Source organism: Eretmochelys imbricata, chromosome 7 (genome assembly GCF_965152235.1).
Source record: "Eretmochelys imbricata isolate rEreImb1 chromosome 7, rEreImb1.hap1, whole genome shotgun sequence".
Lineage (NCBI taxonomy): Eukaryota > Metazoa > Chordata > Testudines > Cheloniidae > Eretmochelys > Eretmochelys imbricata.
The window spans coordinates 67476348-67490520 of NC_135578.1; the positions used below are offsets into that span (position 1 = coordinate 67476348).

At 45.0% G+C, this 14173-nt stretch overlaps 1 protein-coding gene across 2 annotated transcripts; it reads right to left on the reverse strand.

Moving 5' to 3' along the window:
• TMEM254 (transmembrane protein 254) lies at positions 1-13468 on the reverse strand. Of its 2 annotated transcripts, XM_077822556.1 has the most exons (4): positions 13173-13468; positions 9940-10043; positions 8040-8099; positions 1-2722 (listed from the first exon to the last, which is right to left on the reverse strand). In XM_077822556.1, exons 1-4 carry the CDS (start codon positions 13254-13256, stop codon positions 2602-2604), a joined length of 369 nt encoding a protein of 122 aa, XP_077678682.1. In that variant the 5' UTR covers positions 13257-13468; the 3' UTR covers positions 1-2601. The 2 variants fall into 2 exon arrangements, with proteins under 2 accessions (XP_077678682.1, XP_077678683.1); XM_077822557.1 differs by lacking the exon at positions 8040-8099.
• Positions 13469-14173: the final 705 nt, after the last annotated feature.

A 14173-nucleotide genomic window follows, 5' to 3' on the forward strand; every position in this document is an offset into this window, starting at 1 on the left:
TTTTTCTTTCTATTCTTTATTTTTAGGTTTCAAGGATCAGAAGTTCTAAAGGGGTGGAGGGATTACAGAAATGAAGCAAAGCTCGTGCTCTCACACCCTGTTCTTTAGTACTAGGTATGGCACTATACCCTCCTAGATGCTCTTACTCTTAACAGCACAGGACTGTTGTTGTTAAACTGCCTCTTAACTCTTCAGGTGTGCCTTATATACCTTTACACTTAGAGCAAAATTTGTCAAGAATTTAACTCTCTATGCTCTAGTGCTTGAATGAAGCCTCTGCACCCCTTTACTAACTGCTTAAAAAGGGTAGTGCCATCATTAAGAGATCTGGCAGCCTTGTTTCACAGGCAGATGTAGGCACCGCCTAAGGTATTCAAGATTACTCATGGTGACTCCACTACTGCAGCAAGGGGGCTGGCAACTGCTCTCTCCATTTATGTAAGAGCCATCAGAGAGTCTTTCCCCCCAAAAATACTTTGAATTTAGCAGCTCAGATATTTTAAGTGGTCGTGCTCCTTTGGAGCAATGTTAAAACATGACAGAACACATTTTCAATCTCTTAATATTACTGCAATGTCCAACAATAGACAGATATATAGTGTACAGTAGAGTGAAAGCTGTCAAACCACAGACAAATTGACTGCTTATTAGAGGTGGTCTAAGAAAGATGGAGCAGAATTTTACTCCTTATATTTGGGGAACTGCATAATACAGAGTCTCTTGGTCCAGTACATTAACGTCTAGTTAAAAAGTTAATTATACTTCATTACAGTAACAGTAGATATAAAAGACTTCTGTTTTGAGATAACAAAATGTTATCTAGGAATCCTTCTAATTAACCCTTCTAAAACTTCTATTGTATCCGACTTCTATGTATTGTTAATCAGTCTGTCAGAAAATAGCTGCACTTAGTAATATCAACAAGTTCTCTGTCACCTTAAATAAACAGAGTAAATTGCTTCACTACATATTCTGGCTCAGATCATTGCACATCATTCTTGTACAATGTAGCCACTTGTTAGTGTTCCTGCAACCTTAGGAACATTGCCCTCTGATGTGGGAAGACCGAACTAGAGAAAAACATGTAGGTGGAATTTTAACCAAAAATGTTGGTGAAAATTGTTTATTGAAAGCCTGGGAAAACAGTTCTAACCTAGAACAGGCAGAGACTTCTCTACACTACATAAGTAAAGTGTCTCTCTGCTGATGTGGAAGGAAAAACAACTACCAAAAAAAGGGTAGTTCTGTCTTAATCCCTATTGCCAACAAGTGTGGTGGGGTTTTCTTTGGGTGGGAGTGGAGAGGAATTGTGGTTTTCAGTAAGAAGCAAACTGAACCCATGATATAGGTAAGGCTAAGATTTTGTCACAGATATTTTTAGTGCAAGTCAGGGACAGGTCACCGGCAACAAACAAAAATTCACGGAAGCCCGTGACCTGTCCCTGACTTGCACTAAAAATATCTGTAACAAAATTGGTAGGGAAAAGGGTCCAGCACACATCATTGCTGGGGCCCTGGGGTCCCCCACAGCAATGGGGCAGCTGCAGGGTCCCCAGCTCGGCACTCCAGGGGCCCCCACCGCCTATGGCTCAGAGTTCCAGGATCTCCTGGCTGGCTGGGAGCTCCGTGGCTGGGAGCCATGGGGGCCCCCACACAGGGGCAACTTGTGGTAGGAGCACAGAGGGCCAAGTGCCCCTTCAGCTGGGTCAAGTGCCCCCAGCAGCAGGTCCGGGGCCAGAGCTGGAAGGGAAGAGGTGGGACCAGAGCCTCTCCTCTTCCAGCCACGCTGCCTGCTGCAGTGCAGCAGCTGACTGGGAGAGCACCTGCCTGTGGCAGCAGCAGGCTGCCCCCCGCCTAGGCTCAGCTTCTGGGGACAGGAGCTGACTCTGAGCGGGCTAGGGGGGCTCCGACTCGCTCAGCTACCGTCCCAGAAGCCAAGCCTGGGTGGGAGACAGCTTTCACGGCAGCCAGGCACTCTCCCAGGCAGCTGCTGTCCTGTACCAGGCAGCATCTGGGAGTGGCTCTGGGGCCTGGCTGCCAGGAAGAGCAGCTGAACATGCCAGGGGGAGCTGGCACAGCAGGACAGAGCCCATCCCCGTCCCCCCGCCCAACGGTAATGTGGGACGGGGAGAACACAGGGGCCCAGGCTAGGGGCGGCAAGGAGTCACATGGGGAGGACACGTCCTCCCCTTTAGCTGGCGCCCCTTTGTGTCCCTCCCACGAGTCACCTGTGGCCCTCTGCCATCTGTGACTTCTTCAACTTCCGTGACAAAATTGTAGCTTTAGATATAGGCCATTAAACAACGAACTGAGGGCAGTGATATTTGGTCTCTGACCCAATCTGGACTGAATTTTGCAATCACAAAGTGAGATGCTCCATGTTCCCGTACTAATTTCTTGAGCTATCAAGTGAGCCCATATCTCAAACCAGGCATTTAATAATAGCTGTGATACCACAAGACTGCCTTGGCATGGGTGCACTGGCTCACATAACAGGAAATGCATTTTAGATCATTCACAGCAACTAAACACATACGGTGGATCCACTTTCTGAGAACAAGGTTGAAATATATTCGCCTCATTTGCCTCTTTCCAAATCCTTTATTTCTGCTTCTTAGGCAGAGGCTTGTAGGCTAGCAGGTGGGAGAGAGAAGCTATACCAAAGAGGAAGGTTTGGATGAACCATCGACGTTGAACAGAGCTGTCAGTGATGCCTTTGGTCCTGCAGTAAAACAAAGTTAGATTTTATTTAACATGCTATATGCTCTCCATAAAAGTGGACTGTGAAATGGATCTAACGCAAGACTGATCATATTGATTGAGGTTTACAGTTCAAAGCACCTTGATATGAAGAATCTTTAGTAATGAGGCTCAACTTTTACCCTCCATTTAACACAGTCCTCTGTACTACTAATGAAGATTTGTTAACCACGATCACTAGACATGTTTTTCTGACATTTTAACTCAAGTTATTGATACTGTCAGTGTTAACATTATGTACAGTCTAAGCCTCATTTCCTGTATATACTGAAGTGCAAAATAAGCATGGGGATGAGACATTTGGCATTACTTGTGTAAAGTAATCATGAAGTCAAATACACTCTGCTAAGCAAATCCCTACATGATACAGGGTTTATTAATGTATTTTCACTATGGAAAGAGCTTTTCAGTCACAGTGACAGCCTGGAGAATAGACAGCAAACTGAAGTTAGCAAAAGACGAGGTCTGTGTGTATCTTATGAAGCAGGAATTTCAGGGGCAGTGATGAGTTAATAATGTGAACAGATAAGCAATAACAGGGATCATGTTTCTTAAAAAGTGTGAAACTTTTTTCATATGGAACAGCTGATTTGCATGTGGAAAGTTGATTCTGTGGAAACACTATTAGCTAAACAGACTAATGCTTTTCAGTGCTTTATGTAATGATTTCAGGCTACTTTGTCAGGTAAAGAAATGGGCTGCACAGTGATAGTTAGCAATTCCAAGAACAGTACATCACAATGTAGAGGGAGCAATACTAACCCAGATCCATCGAGATTACACTCGAGTAGTTTTCTCAACTGTCTTTGAATTAATACAGTTTGCAACTTTTGTACTGACTATACATTTCCCAGGTAAATTCAAACAAAATCAACATACAAGGCACACTTAACGCTAATTTAACTTAACCTCTTCAATGTTCATTAAAAGATCCATGACCTCAACAGGTGCAGGGTTGGCTAACTATGTTGGTGTTTCTCCATATTGCAGCAAGGAGGAAGAGAGATAATGTGGTGCAGGATCAAATTCTGGAGTGTGGTCTGGAGCAGACTTCACTGCTCCACAAGCATTCTGAGAGCCTATTCTTCACTAGCCGGCGCTTGCTACTGATGGAAGCACACCTGCTAGTTAGTCTAAGGAATAAGACAAGCCTCCAACCCTCTCCTTCCCCCATCAGGTGCTATTGCTTTGGAAATCATAACTTTCACTGGTGAAACCATCAGAAGAATGGCTTCTTCCCGTGCTGCAGCCATTTCTAAGAGCGTAAGGCTAATAGGGTCAAGAGAACTAGCATATGCTTTAAGTCACTTAGACTAAGTCTGGGAGTGCACTGAGATTCATTAAAAAAACAATCCCCAAAAATGTGAAGCTCTAACTTTTTTCTGCCCTTCCTTATAATGAGTGGGGAAAGGGTAAATAGATAATGCCACAAAAGCTCCTGACAAACTGGTCAGGAACTAAGTGAAAAGCTCATTATTGGAGGTATAAAAATAGCTGATGGGCTAGACTCAAGTTCTGACTTAACATGTGTAATAGAGGAAGCTTTAACTATACACGCTGCCTCAACTTACTTGGTGCTCCCTCTACCAATTTCAACAAAAATATCCTAACCCTATTTATACTGTTGGGCCCCGTCTAGATGAGGAAGATAAGCAGATAGCAAATGTGTTAGCTAATACCTGTGAACATGTTTTTAGTACCTACTGTAAAGAAAGCCAGTGTTTAAAACACACTCGCTCTATACCCTTGTAGTCCAAACAGGGCTTTAGCATTCCTGACTTTTTTCTGCATTCATTGACAGTTTTTCAAATACTGCAACTTGCTTATGCAAGATTACACTCTTGCAAAAACTGTGTGTATGTATAATATAGGCAAACAAATACTTTCTACCCTCAATGAGAGTTAACTGTTCCATTTCATTTCCTGTCTCCTTAGTAACGTCTACAAGTACTACTGGAAAGTGGATGTTCGTATCATTGAAACGATATTAACAGCATCTGTGTGAGCAGAGGCTTATCAGAAACAAGGTGTTAAGTAAGTACTCTATTTCTTTCTCTTCATAGCACTTCACATTTTACTAATGCTTTATTAAACTTAAGTGCTTCCCGTAGGGTGCAAAACCTAGAAGGGGTTGTCATACCTACTATGTCTGACATCAGGCAGATGCTCTTGTAAATTTGTGCACAATCTTAGGTATTTTTAACAGAGAGAGAGGTCTGCCCTTTCTACCTTTTAAAACTGGGAAGTTATATAACTGCAAATAGGCATCACTACATACTCTACTTTTAATTAAATCAACTGAGGACAACTTTTTTTTTTTTTTCCAAATACAAATAATCTGAGGGCCATATCAAGCAATCGTTACATGGACAAAACAAAGCACTATTTACTTTGAAGTTTTGTCTGAATAAGGAGTGCCAGACAGCCCGTGACAAGTGGAAAAAGAGCATGTGTAGGTTTCCAGAACGCTGCATGAGACTGTCCTCCCCTTTCCCAGTACACATGAACCAAGATGAAAGCAAGACTGCAACTTGGCAGAAGAGCTACATAATAAGTTTTTAAAAAATCAGTTGAAAGTATTAAGTTTCAAAAGTATTGCTGATCAACATGGGGTTTAGAGTGAACATAAGAACGATTACTCTGACTTCACAATCTTTTACTCCTGAGCCATACACATGTTCGTTTGAGTAGGGCTGAACTTCTGGACCCTGTGACTGATGCAAATAGAATTCCTTATATTCCAGAATTCCTTTATACACTTACGCTCCAATATGTCTGTTAGTCTATAAGGTGCCCCAGGACTCTTTGCCGCTTTTACAGATCCAGACTAACATGATACTTTATACACTTTCTACTTCACAAAACACCACTAGGTGGCAGCCTAGTCCCACCGAGCCCCACACTCGCATTTTTCACAAGATGTATCAGCTCTGTTGATGACAAAGATGCTGAGAAGCTATTTTACAGAATCACAGAAATGTAGGGCTGGAAGGTCAGCAGATCCTGCTCCCTGCGCCGAGGCAGTACCAAGTAAACCTAGACCATCCCTGACAGGTGTCTGGCCAACCTGTTTTTAAAAATCTTCCATGATAGGGATTCCACAACCTCCCTTGAAAGCCTATTCCAGATCTTAACTATCCTTATGGTTAGAAAGTATTTCCTAATATCTAACCCAAGTCTCCCTTGTTGCAGATTAAGCCCATTACTGCCTGTTCTACCTTCAGTTGACAAGAAGAATAATGGATTACAGTCTTCTTTTTATAAGATTTGACTGTTAGGTCTCCCTCCTGAGTCTTCTTTCCTCTAGATTAAACATGGCCAGTTTTTTAACCTTTCCTCATAGGTCAGTGTCTCTAAACCTTTTATCATCTTTGGTGCTCTCTTCTGGACTCCCTCCAATTTGTCCACATCTTTCCTAAAGTGTGGCACCCAGAATTGGACACAATAGTCCAGCTGAGGCTTCACCAGTGCCGAGGAAAGTGGAACAATTACTACCCTTGTCTTGCATACAACACTTCTGTTAATACATACCAGAGTACAAACTTTTTTCCAACTGCATCACATTGTTGACTTGTTCAATTTGTGATACACTGTAACTCCCAGGTCCTTTTTCAGCACTATTGCCAGCCAGCAAGTTATTCCCCATTTTGTAGCTGTACATTTGATTTTCCCCTGTCTCCAACCCCCGTCTTAAGTGTGGTTGTCTTTATTGAATTTTATCTTGTTGAATTCAGACCAATTCTCCAATTTGTCAAGGTCCTGTAAATCCTGTCTTCCAAACTGCTTGCAACCCCTCCCAGGTGTTATCTGCAAATTTTATAAGCATACTCTTTGCTCCATTGTCCTAGTCGTTACTGAATTGTACCTAAACCAGGAGAGATCCCTGCAGAATACCACTAGGTACACCCTCCCAGTCTGACAGCAAACCATTGATTACTTTTTAAGCATGGTCTTTTTGACAGCTGTGCACCCATCTTAAAGTAATTTCATCCTGACCACATTTCCTTTTGTGCTTATGACACTGGTGTGTGAGACTGTATCAAGAAGCTTACTAAAATCAAGATTTCAAATCTACAGCTTCTCTCCCATATACTAGGCCAATAATCTTATTTATCTTTGTTTATCTTTGAGATCTATTTAAAGAAAAGCCCCTAATTTGGTCTTAATCTTTGAAATTATGTGAAGGGACGTGCCCTTACTCTGGTGTAGGGGAGATCAACCAGCTCTTCTGGGCCTGTTTAGCCCTAAGGAGGCAAACCTACAAGGCTTGTCCTTCCTGGAGGGGAAGGAGCTTAAAAGGGGAAGGGGCAATGAAAAGGAAGAAGGCTATTCCACTTCAGAGACTGCTGCCAACAGATACTGCCGCTTGTGACCATTGCCTTTTCAACTGACCTAACTGGCAGCAAAGCAGCGAGTCCCTAGAGGGGCAGAAGGTAGGCCCCACTAAGGCGGTAATAGACTCTGAGAGACCAAGCTCATAGAGCTGAATCCAGAAAGACTGCCGGAGAGACGGGCCATCTTGGACTCTTTTCATCCAGATTCTCTTCTCTCATAAGGGAAAGAGTATAAATGATGGAACGGGGGAGAGGGGCAGGGGCAGGTGTCAAGGGCTCCCTTGACCCCTCCTCTCCAGACTTACCAGAATTGTTTTTATTCTACCTGTTGATATGACTCTTTTCTATAGCACTCTGCACTATAGTTAGATTTGGAAAGATTAATCAGTAAATGTCAGTAAACACCAATTTAATCAAACACACATAGACCAATAAAAACACTTTTAATCAATAATAACTGAAATTTGCAGATAAGTAAGCAAAATGCTGCTTGAGAACTCAGTCTACGGATATTTACTTACTTGGTATATTTTGACAACTAGTGTTAAGGGTTATAAGGCTTTCATGTTTTGAGTCTCAATGCCGCTCATTAAAAAATTCTGATACTTTTCAATTTCCCACAACTGAAAACTTAATTTGATAAAAATAAAAAAAATGTTTAAAACCCACAGATTTGCTCAATTGTGAAAGTTTAAATGTAATAGAAAAAATACTTAAACTGATAGACTTGGCAGAATTGAATTTTTTTTTTTAAATGGCTAACTGAAATATCAGAGCACCACATGGGAGATGAACTCTTCCTCCCAAATTCCCTCAGTAACAGTGCCTGAAGTTACGTTCCTAAACTCATATTTACCTTTTTAGGCTTTTTTTTTTTAAATTAAAATTTTGGCCATAAAATCTAAGATAGAGAGGAATTTAAAAAACCACACACAAACAACTTACTTGCATAACTTGATACTGTACAATGCTTCAGCTATATGAATTCCCCAGGCAAGCCAAAACCTGGTCAGATAAGCACACACATTAGTTTTAATGTTTTTGAAAATTAGGACCACACTGTGACCATAATGCAAAAGACTGAAAGAAGATATTGAAGAAATAGACAAGTTAGCTTTCTGCTTTTTCTAGAAGACAGATACATTTGTAGTCTACGGGCAAGAGGCAGCGTCTCTCTTAACTGTATTCTAAGGACAAGCTATGAAGTTCAGGTACAGTGTATCACCTAAAGCACCTGGTATTCATCCAAAACTTTTCACGGTATATTTGTGAAATAGCAGATATTGAGCCAAATCCTACAGTACAGTATCAGGCTCAACTTTCAGTGAAGATAATACACGCTTGCCTCACTACAGAATTTAGCCTTGTATTTATTAGAGGTGCAATCCAAGTACCAGAGAAGTCAAATGGTCAGCTTTTCATTGGGTTTATAGTTACTAGAAGTTTTATTAGCTTTAGTTTATAAACAGGTGGTATGAAGAGATCAAATACATGCCTAATTTGGCATTGAAGAAAAGACTAGCTTTTCAAATGAGTCAAAAGCGGTCAGTCTTCAAAGTGGAGTAATGATGAAGCAATTTGAAGCTTTTAACAAAGTCCTTCTAAAAACAGGTCTATGAAATCGTTTTAGTCTGTGTTGATATGCTCTTGTAATATGCCCTTTTCTTGTATATTGGTGCCCAGATACATGCTTTTCTGAACTTGTAGTATTTGTCCACCACCAATTTTAATGTGTAGCCTTGTTCCAGTTAGGAGCTGTGGATACCAATCTGGCATCTGAAGCAACACACCAAGGCACACAGAGTAATTTTTATCTAGATACTGAGGCCTTGGCTACACTTACAGATGTACAGCCCTGTGAGTTAAGCCCGCCTTCGTACAGCTGAGTAGGGAAAGTGCTGCAGTCTGTCCACACTGACAGCTGTCACCTCACTGTCGTGGCCACATTTGCAGCTGCATTGGGAGTGGTGCATTGTGGGCAGCTATCCCAGCATTCAAGTGGCTGCAACGTGCTTCTCAAATGCAGGGGGTGGAGTGTGACAGGGAGCGTGGGGGGAGAGAGAGTTGGTTTTTGGGGTGCTGAGAGTCTGTCAGCACGCTGTCTTGTAAGTACAGACCCCACTCCCCCCCCGCCTCTCTCTCACTCACTGAAAGCAAACGGCAGCTGTTTCTTTTTTTTTCTCATAGACAAGATAAGCAGCTGCTTGCGGAAACGGACCCCAATGCCAGCCCCCCAAGCAAACATTAGCTGTCGGCACTCCAAACGGAACCCCCCTGCCTCCCTTTCACTCATTCAAAGCAAACAGTGTTTGTTTTTTTGATAAACAGCCCCCCAAAAGGGAGCTTTGAAACTGCACTTCCACATCCGCAGTTCACAACAAAACAAGAGAATGCTTCAGTTAAAAGGATTATGGGGAGTTTCCGTAATCAGTGCGTAATAACGTTACTCCCCGTTTACGCTGGAGCGTCTCAGCCAATGCGCAACAGCTGTTAATCCTCTCGGGGAGGTGGAGTACCAGGAGCGCTCCATCCAGGGAGTATGAGCGCTCTATGTGCCTTGAGCTCTACTTTACTCCCCGTCCACACTGGCAAGGCACGTAGAGCGCTCTGATTCCCTGGCTGGAGCGCTCTTGGTACTCCACCTCCCCGAGAGGATTAACAGGAACTGGCCTTAACAAGTTTCATTCACCTAGACTTTTACCACCCCTACCTCCACTGAGGTGAAACACAAGCCATTAAAATGTAACAAACTATCAAATTAAATTATGGAATCTTAAGTAGGGGGTGGAGATGGAGAAACAACAATGTAAGTAGCAAAAACATTAGCTTTCTAAATCCAACTTACCCATTATATAGCAGTTTGGGGTGGTTGTCCACTAAATATTTAGTAAAATGGCCAAGTTGTCCCAGATTCTCGTAGGGTATTGTTGAAGGTAAAAAGACTGCCCACTAAGAGAAACATACACTTTAGTAATCCCAAAATTCTTACTTTAAGGAGAAAACATTAAGCTTGAGACTTTAAATTTGATTCCCCTCATCCTTCCTCAAATTTGCTTGCTATTAAATTGGACCTCTATACATGCTGATTTCACATACGTGTGCTACTTTCTCACCTTTGCCCATTTCTCCCCCCATCCTTAACAGGCAGGCTACTAGCCCTCTAAGAAGAGGTGAGCAAACTATGGCCCGTGGGACTGTCCTGCCTGGCCCTTGAGTTCCCGGCCCCTCCCCTGCTGTTCCCCCTCCTCCGCAGCCACGCCACTGCACAGGCAGCGCTCTGGGCAGCGGGCTGAGTGCTCCTGTAGGGCAGTGTGGCAGCATGTCTGACTCCGGCTGGCCGGTGCAGCTGCGAGACATGCTGCTTTGAGCGGCATGGTAAGTGGGCAGGGGGCCAGAGGGTTGGATAAGGGGCAGGGAGTCCCGGGGGGCAGTCAGGGGACAGAGAGCGGTTGGATGGGGCAGAGGTTCGCGGGGGGGGGTGGTGTCAGGGAATGGGTTGGATAAGCGTGGGAGTCCTGGGGGGCCTGTCAGGGGGTGGGGTTGTGGATAGGGGTCAGGGCAGTCGGAGCAGGGGGTTGCATAGGGGGTGGAGTCCCAGGGGAGCGGATAGGGTCAGGGGAGGAGTCTCAGGAGTGGGCAGTCAGGGGACAAGGAGCGGGGGGGTTGGATGAGTCGGGGATTCTGAGGGGGGCAGTCAAAGGGCGGGAAGTGGGAGGGGGCAGATGGGGGCGTGGACCAGGCTGTTTGGCCCTCCATACAGTTTTGCAACCCCGATGTGGCCCTCGGGCCAAAATGTTTGCCCACCCCTGCTCTAAGATGACTGCAACAAAAGAGGTGCTCTTAGGCTGGGGACTCCAAGCAAAACAGGCTTATGACTGCATTTCTTGTGCTAGTTACACCAGATGTAGGGGCTGAGGAGATAGAAGGGATGAGTGGTAAATGCACCAAATGAATCATTAACAGACAGGAATTATGCATGATGTTTGACAGGCAAGATAAATTGTCTGTGGTATTGAAAGTTCAAAATCTAACTTGCCACGTTCCGTAAATGCTGATTAGACACTGAAGGCGTAGGAGGAGGGAGGGAAAGCATAACAGCAGTATCATTACACAATAGCTTTGGTTGGTAACCAGTATGTCAGAACTTGCACAATGCTTGAGTTGTGCAAGTGCAATACTTTTTCCAACCCCAGAAATGTTTTGAGGAGGAACTGGAAGGTAGGGACACGGCCAGAATAGAAGGGAACAGACACCAACCAAGTAGGGGGAAAGACTGGGGAAGGGTGAGGGTAGGATAGAAAGGTAAAACAGGCAGGCAGGCACTAAAATTGTGCAGTGCTGGGACAGAAGTGAGTTTTTAAATGGATAAGGCCAACTTGAAATCCACTAATTTCAAGAAGTGGTTCAAGAGTATTTTTCTGAACCACTCCTGCTGATCTTAGTAATCTAACTTTTTAAAATAATTCTCTCATGCTTGTTGCTTTGGGAAAGATCCATACAAACAAAAGGAAAATTACTGTACGAAGGAACCAAAGAAACAGACCATAAATGGCTGTCATGTACACAAACTGAACTTTCCCTCTGGTGTCCATAGTATTCTTGGGTGTTAGTTGAAACAGTAGCCAATGTCCATTTTTAAATATAAGACTGGTTTAGTCACTGTGCCCATACAATCCTTAGTCTCTTTGGGCTCGTTTACACTGGCACTTTACAGCGCTACAACTTTCTCACTCTGGGGTGTGAAAAAGCACACCCCTGAGCGCAGCAAAGTGCAGATATAGACAGTGCCCCAGCGCTGGGAGCCACGCCCCTCCTGGAGGTGGTTTTTTGTTTTTTGTTTTGTTTTTAAAGATCACTGGCAGAGCTCTCTCCTAGCGCTCTGCCGCAACTACACAAGCCACGTTAAAGCGCTGCCACGGCAGCACTTTAACGTTGCCAGTGTAGACTAAACCTTTGCTAAATCTGCCAACAAAAGTCCAAAACATAATGGTACTTGCAGTTGTCTCAATTAAACTCAACCCACCACCACTTTTTTCATGCAATTTATTGATTGGCCAAGTGTAACTTTTGGTCTCTACTCACGTTAAGAAGTGGTTTTACCAATACATACTTCTGTCTCAGCTTCCACTATGTGGAAATTCTAAAGTATTGGAAACCTGTCTCCCCTTCTGCATATTCAAAATTTGCATTACCAGTGCAATGATTCACCTTCTCCTCTACTTAAAGATGTGCAGTCCATCTTCAAATTCCCTGCTGGATCCCCACTCACTTTAGCATTCAGTTCAAAATTGCCCTTATTTTAAAAAGCTTTGATGGATGTGCTTCTCCTTCGTGCACAAGCTATGTCTTTCATTCCTCAGTTCGAATGAACCTTTTTCTGTACAAAATCTGGCCACGGGTGCCTCTGTCTGCAATTTATTTATTTATTTTTATTCCAACTGTTGGTAATACTGGTTCAGCTCTCCTACATTTAGAACGGGACAGAAGGCTACTGTACACAAGTCTCCCAAGGTCACCGGTGTTTGACACTATGCCAATTAAATGTACTCTAAGCATGTTTAACTGTCACGGTAGCAGGAGCTTTGCGTGCACAAGAAGAGTGCACTGCTGGTAGCAGGGGAAGATGCTCTGCTCTTTGCAAGAGCGGGATTTTTTTTGTAGACATACAAAAATCCCTACTCTAGACAAGCCTTATGTAGGTGATAGTATTGATCGGCCATTCAGGTATCTTTACCAACTTCACCATCTCCTGGCAAAGTTTCTTTCTGCTGTCAACGCGTGGGGGGTTATATCCCACTTGCATAAACAAAGGAGGTGGGGAGGGGGGAAAATAGCTATCCCTAAAACAACTGCCCTTATGCTGTCTTCATTTTCATCACCTCATAAATGCAAGCAACCGCCTCACGCGCTGAGCTCCCACCGCCCCCGCCTCAGCCCTGCCCCGCCCCAGCACCTTCTATCCCCCCCTACTCACCTACCGCCTGCAACACGCCCCCTATCCGCCCCCCACACCCCGCCCCCCATTCACCCTAGCCCGGCCCCCACACCCCTCCCGCCGCTGACTGCCCGGCGACTCACAGCGAAGTAGCCTATGGAGACGGCGATGACGCCCATCCAGAAGCGGCTGGCGCAACGGAAATAGCCGCCGGGGGGCGCCGCCATGACGGCGCTGGCCTCGAGCGCCGCTCACAGCCTCGCCCCACGGCTGCGGGGCCGAGCGCCGTCGCTGTCGCCCGAAATGAAGGGGGGGGAAGCGGACTGTTTCACCCGGACCAGACCATTCCCGCTTGGGCGGCGGGGGGAGTGAGGACAATCCGGCCTGAGCTCGAACCTCTCCGCTGGGGAGGCTGGTCCTCTGTCAGGAGCCCCGCCCCTCGCTGGCTCTGGTGCTGGCTGCTCAGCCCCGCTGCGGAGCACGGTTGGCGTCCCGGCGGGGCGGGGCGGTGCAGGGTGCATTCGAGCTCCCCGGGGCTCGCTGGAGAGGGCTGCGCCGCGCGCGTGGGAGCTCCCTGGAGCTCTCTCGCTCCAGAGTTGTATGCGTAGAGCGCCACGGAGAGGCGCTCTGTGCACATCGGTCTGCTTGCTGCACATGCCCTAGCCTCAGACAGACTCGTCAGGGCAGCACGACTTGCATGAGTTCCATGCTGCTGCCAGCCTCGGCCCTTGGCGCAGGGAGTTTGTTTATAAACAGAGGCATGGTGATTAAGGTAACAAAAGGCTTGTCCTTAAATTAAAGATCCTTTGATGATCCTGAAAGCGTTGCCAGGCGCTCCAGTTGAAAGATAGGCAACAAAGGCTAAGACTAAATGGGCTGTTCTCAGAATGCAGGGGGGTAAATAATAAATAGTGGTGTGTCGTCCCCCCGCGGGGGGTGGGGGGAGGCTGTACTGTTCAACATGTTCATAAATGATCTGGAAAAAAGAATAAACAAAATTTGGCAAAATTTGCAGACGATACAAAATTATTCAAGCTAGCTAAGTCCAAAGCAGACTGTGAAGAGTTACAAAGGGACCTCAGAACACTGGCTGACTGGGCAACAAAATAACAGATGAAATTCAGTGTTGAGAAATGCCAAGTAA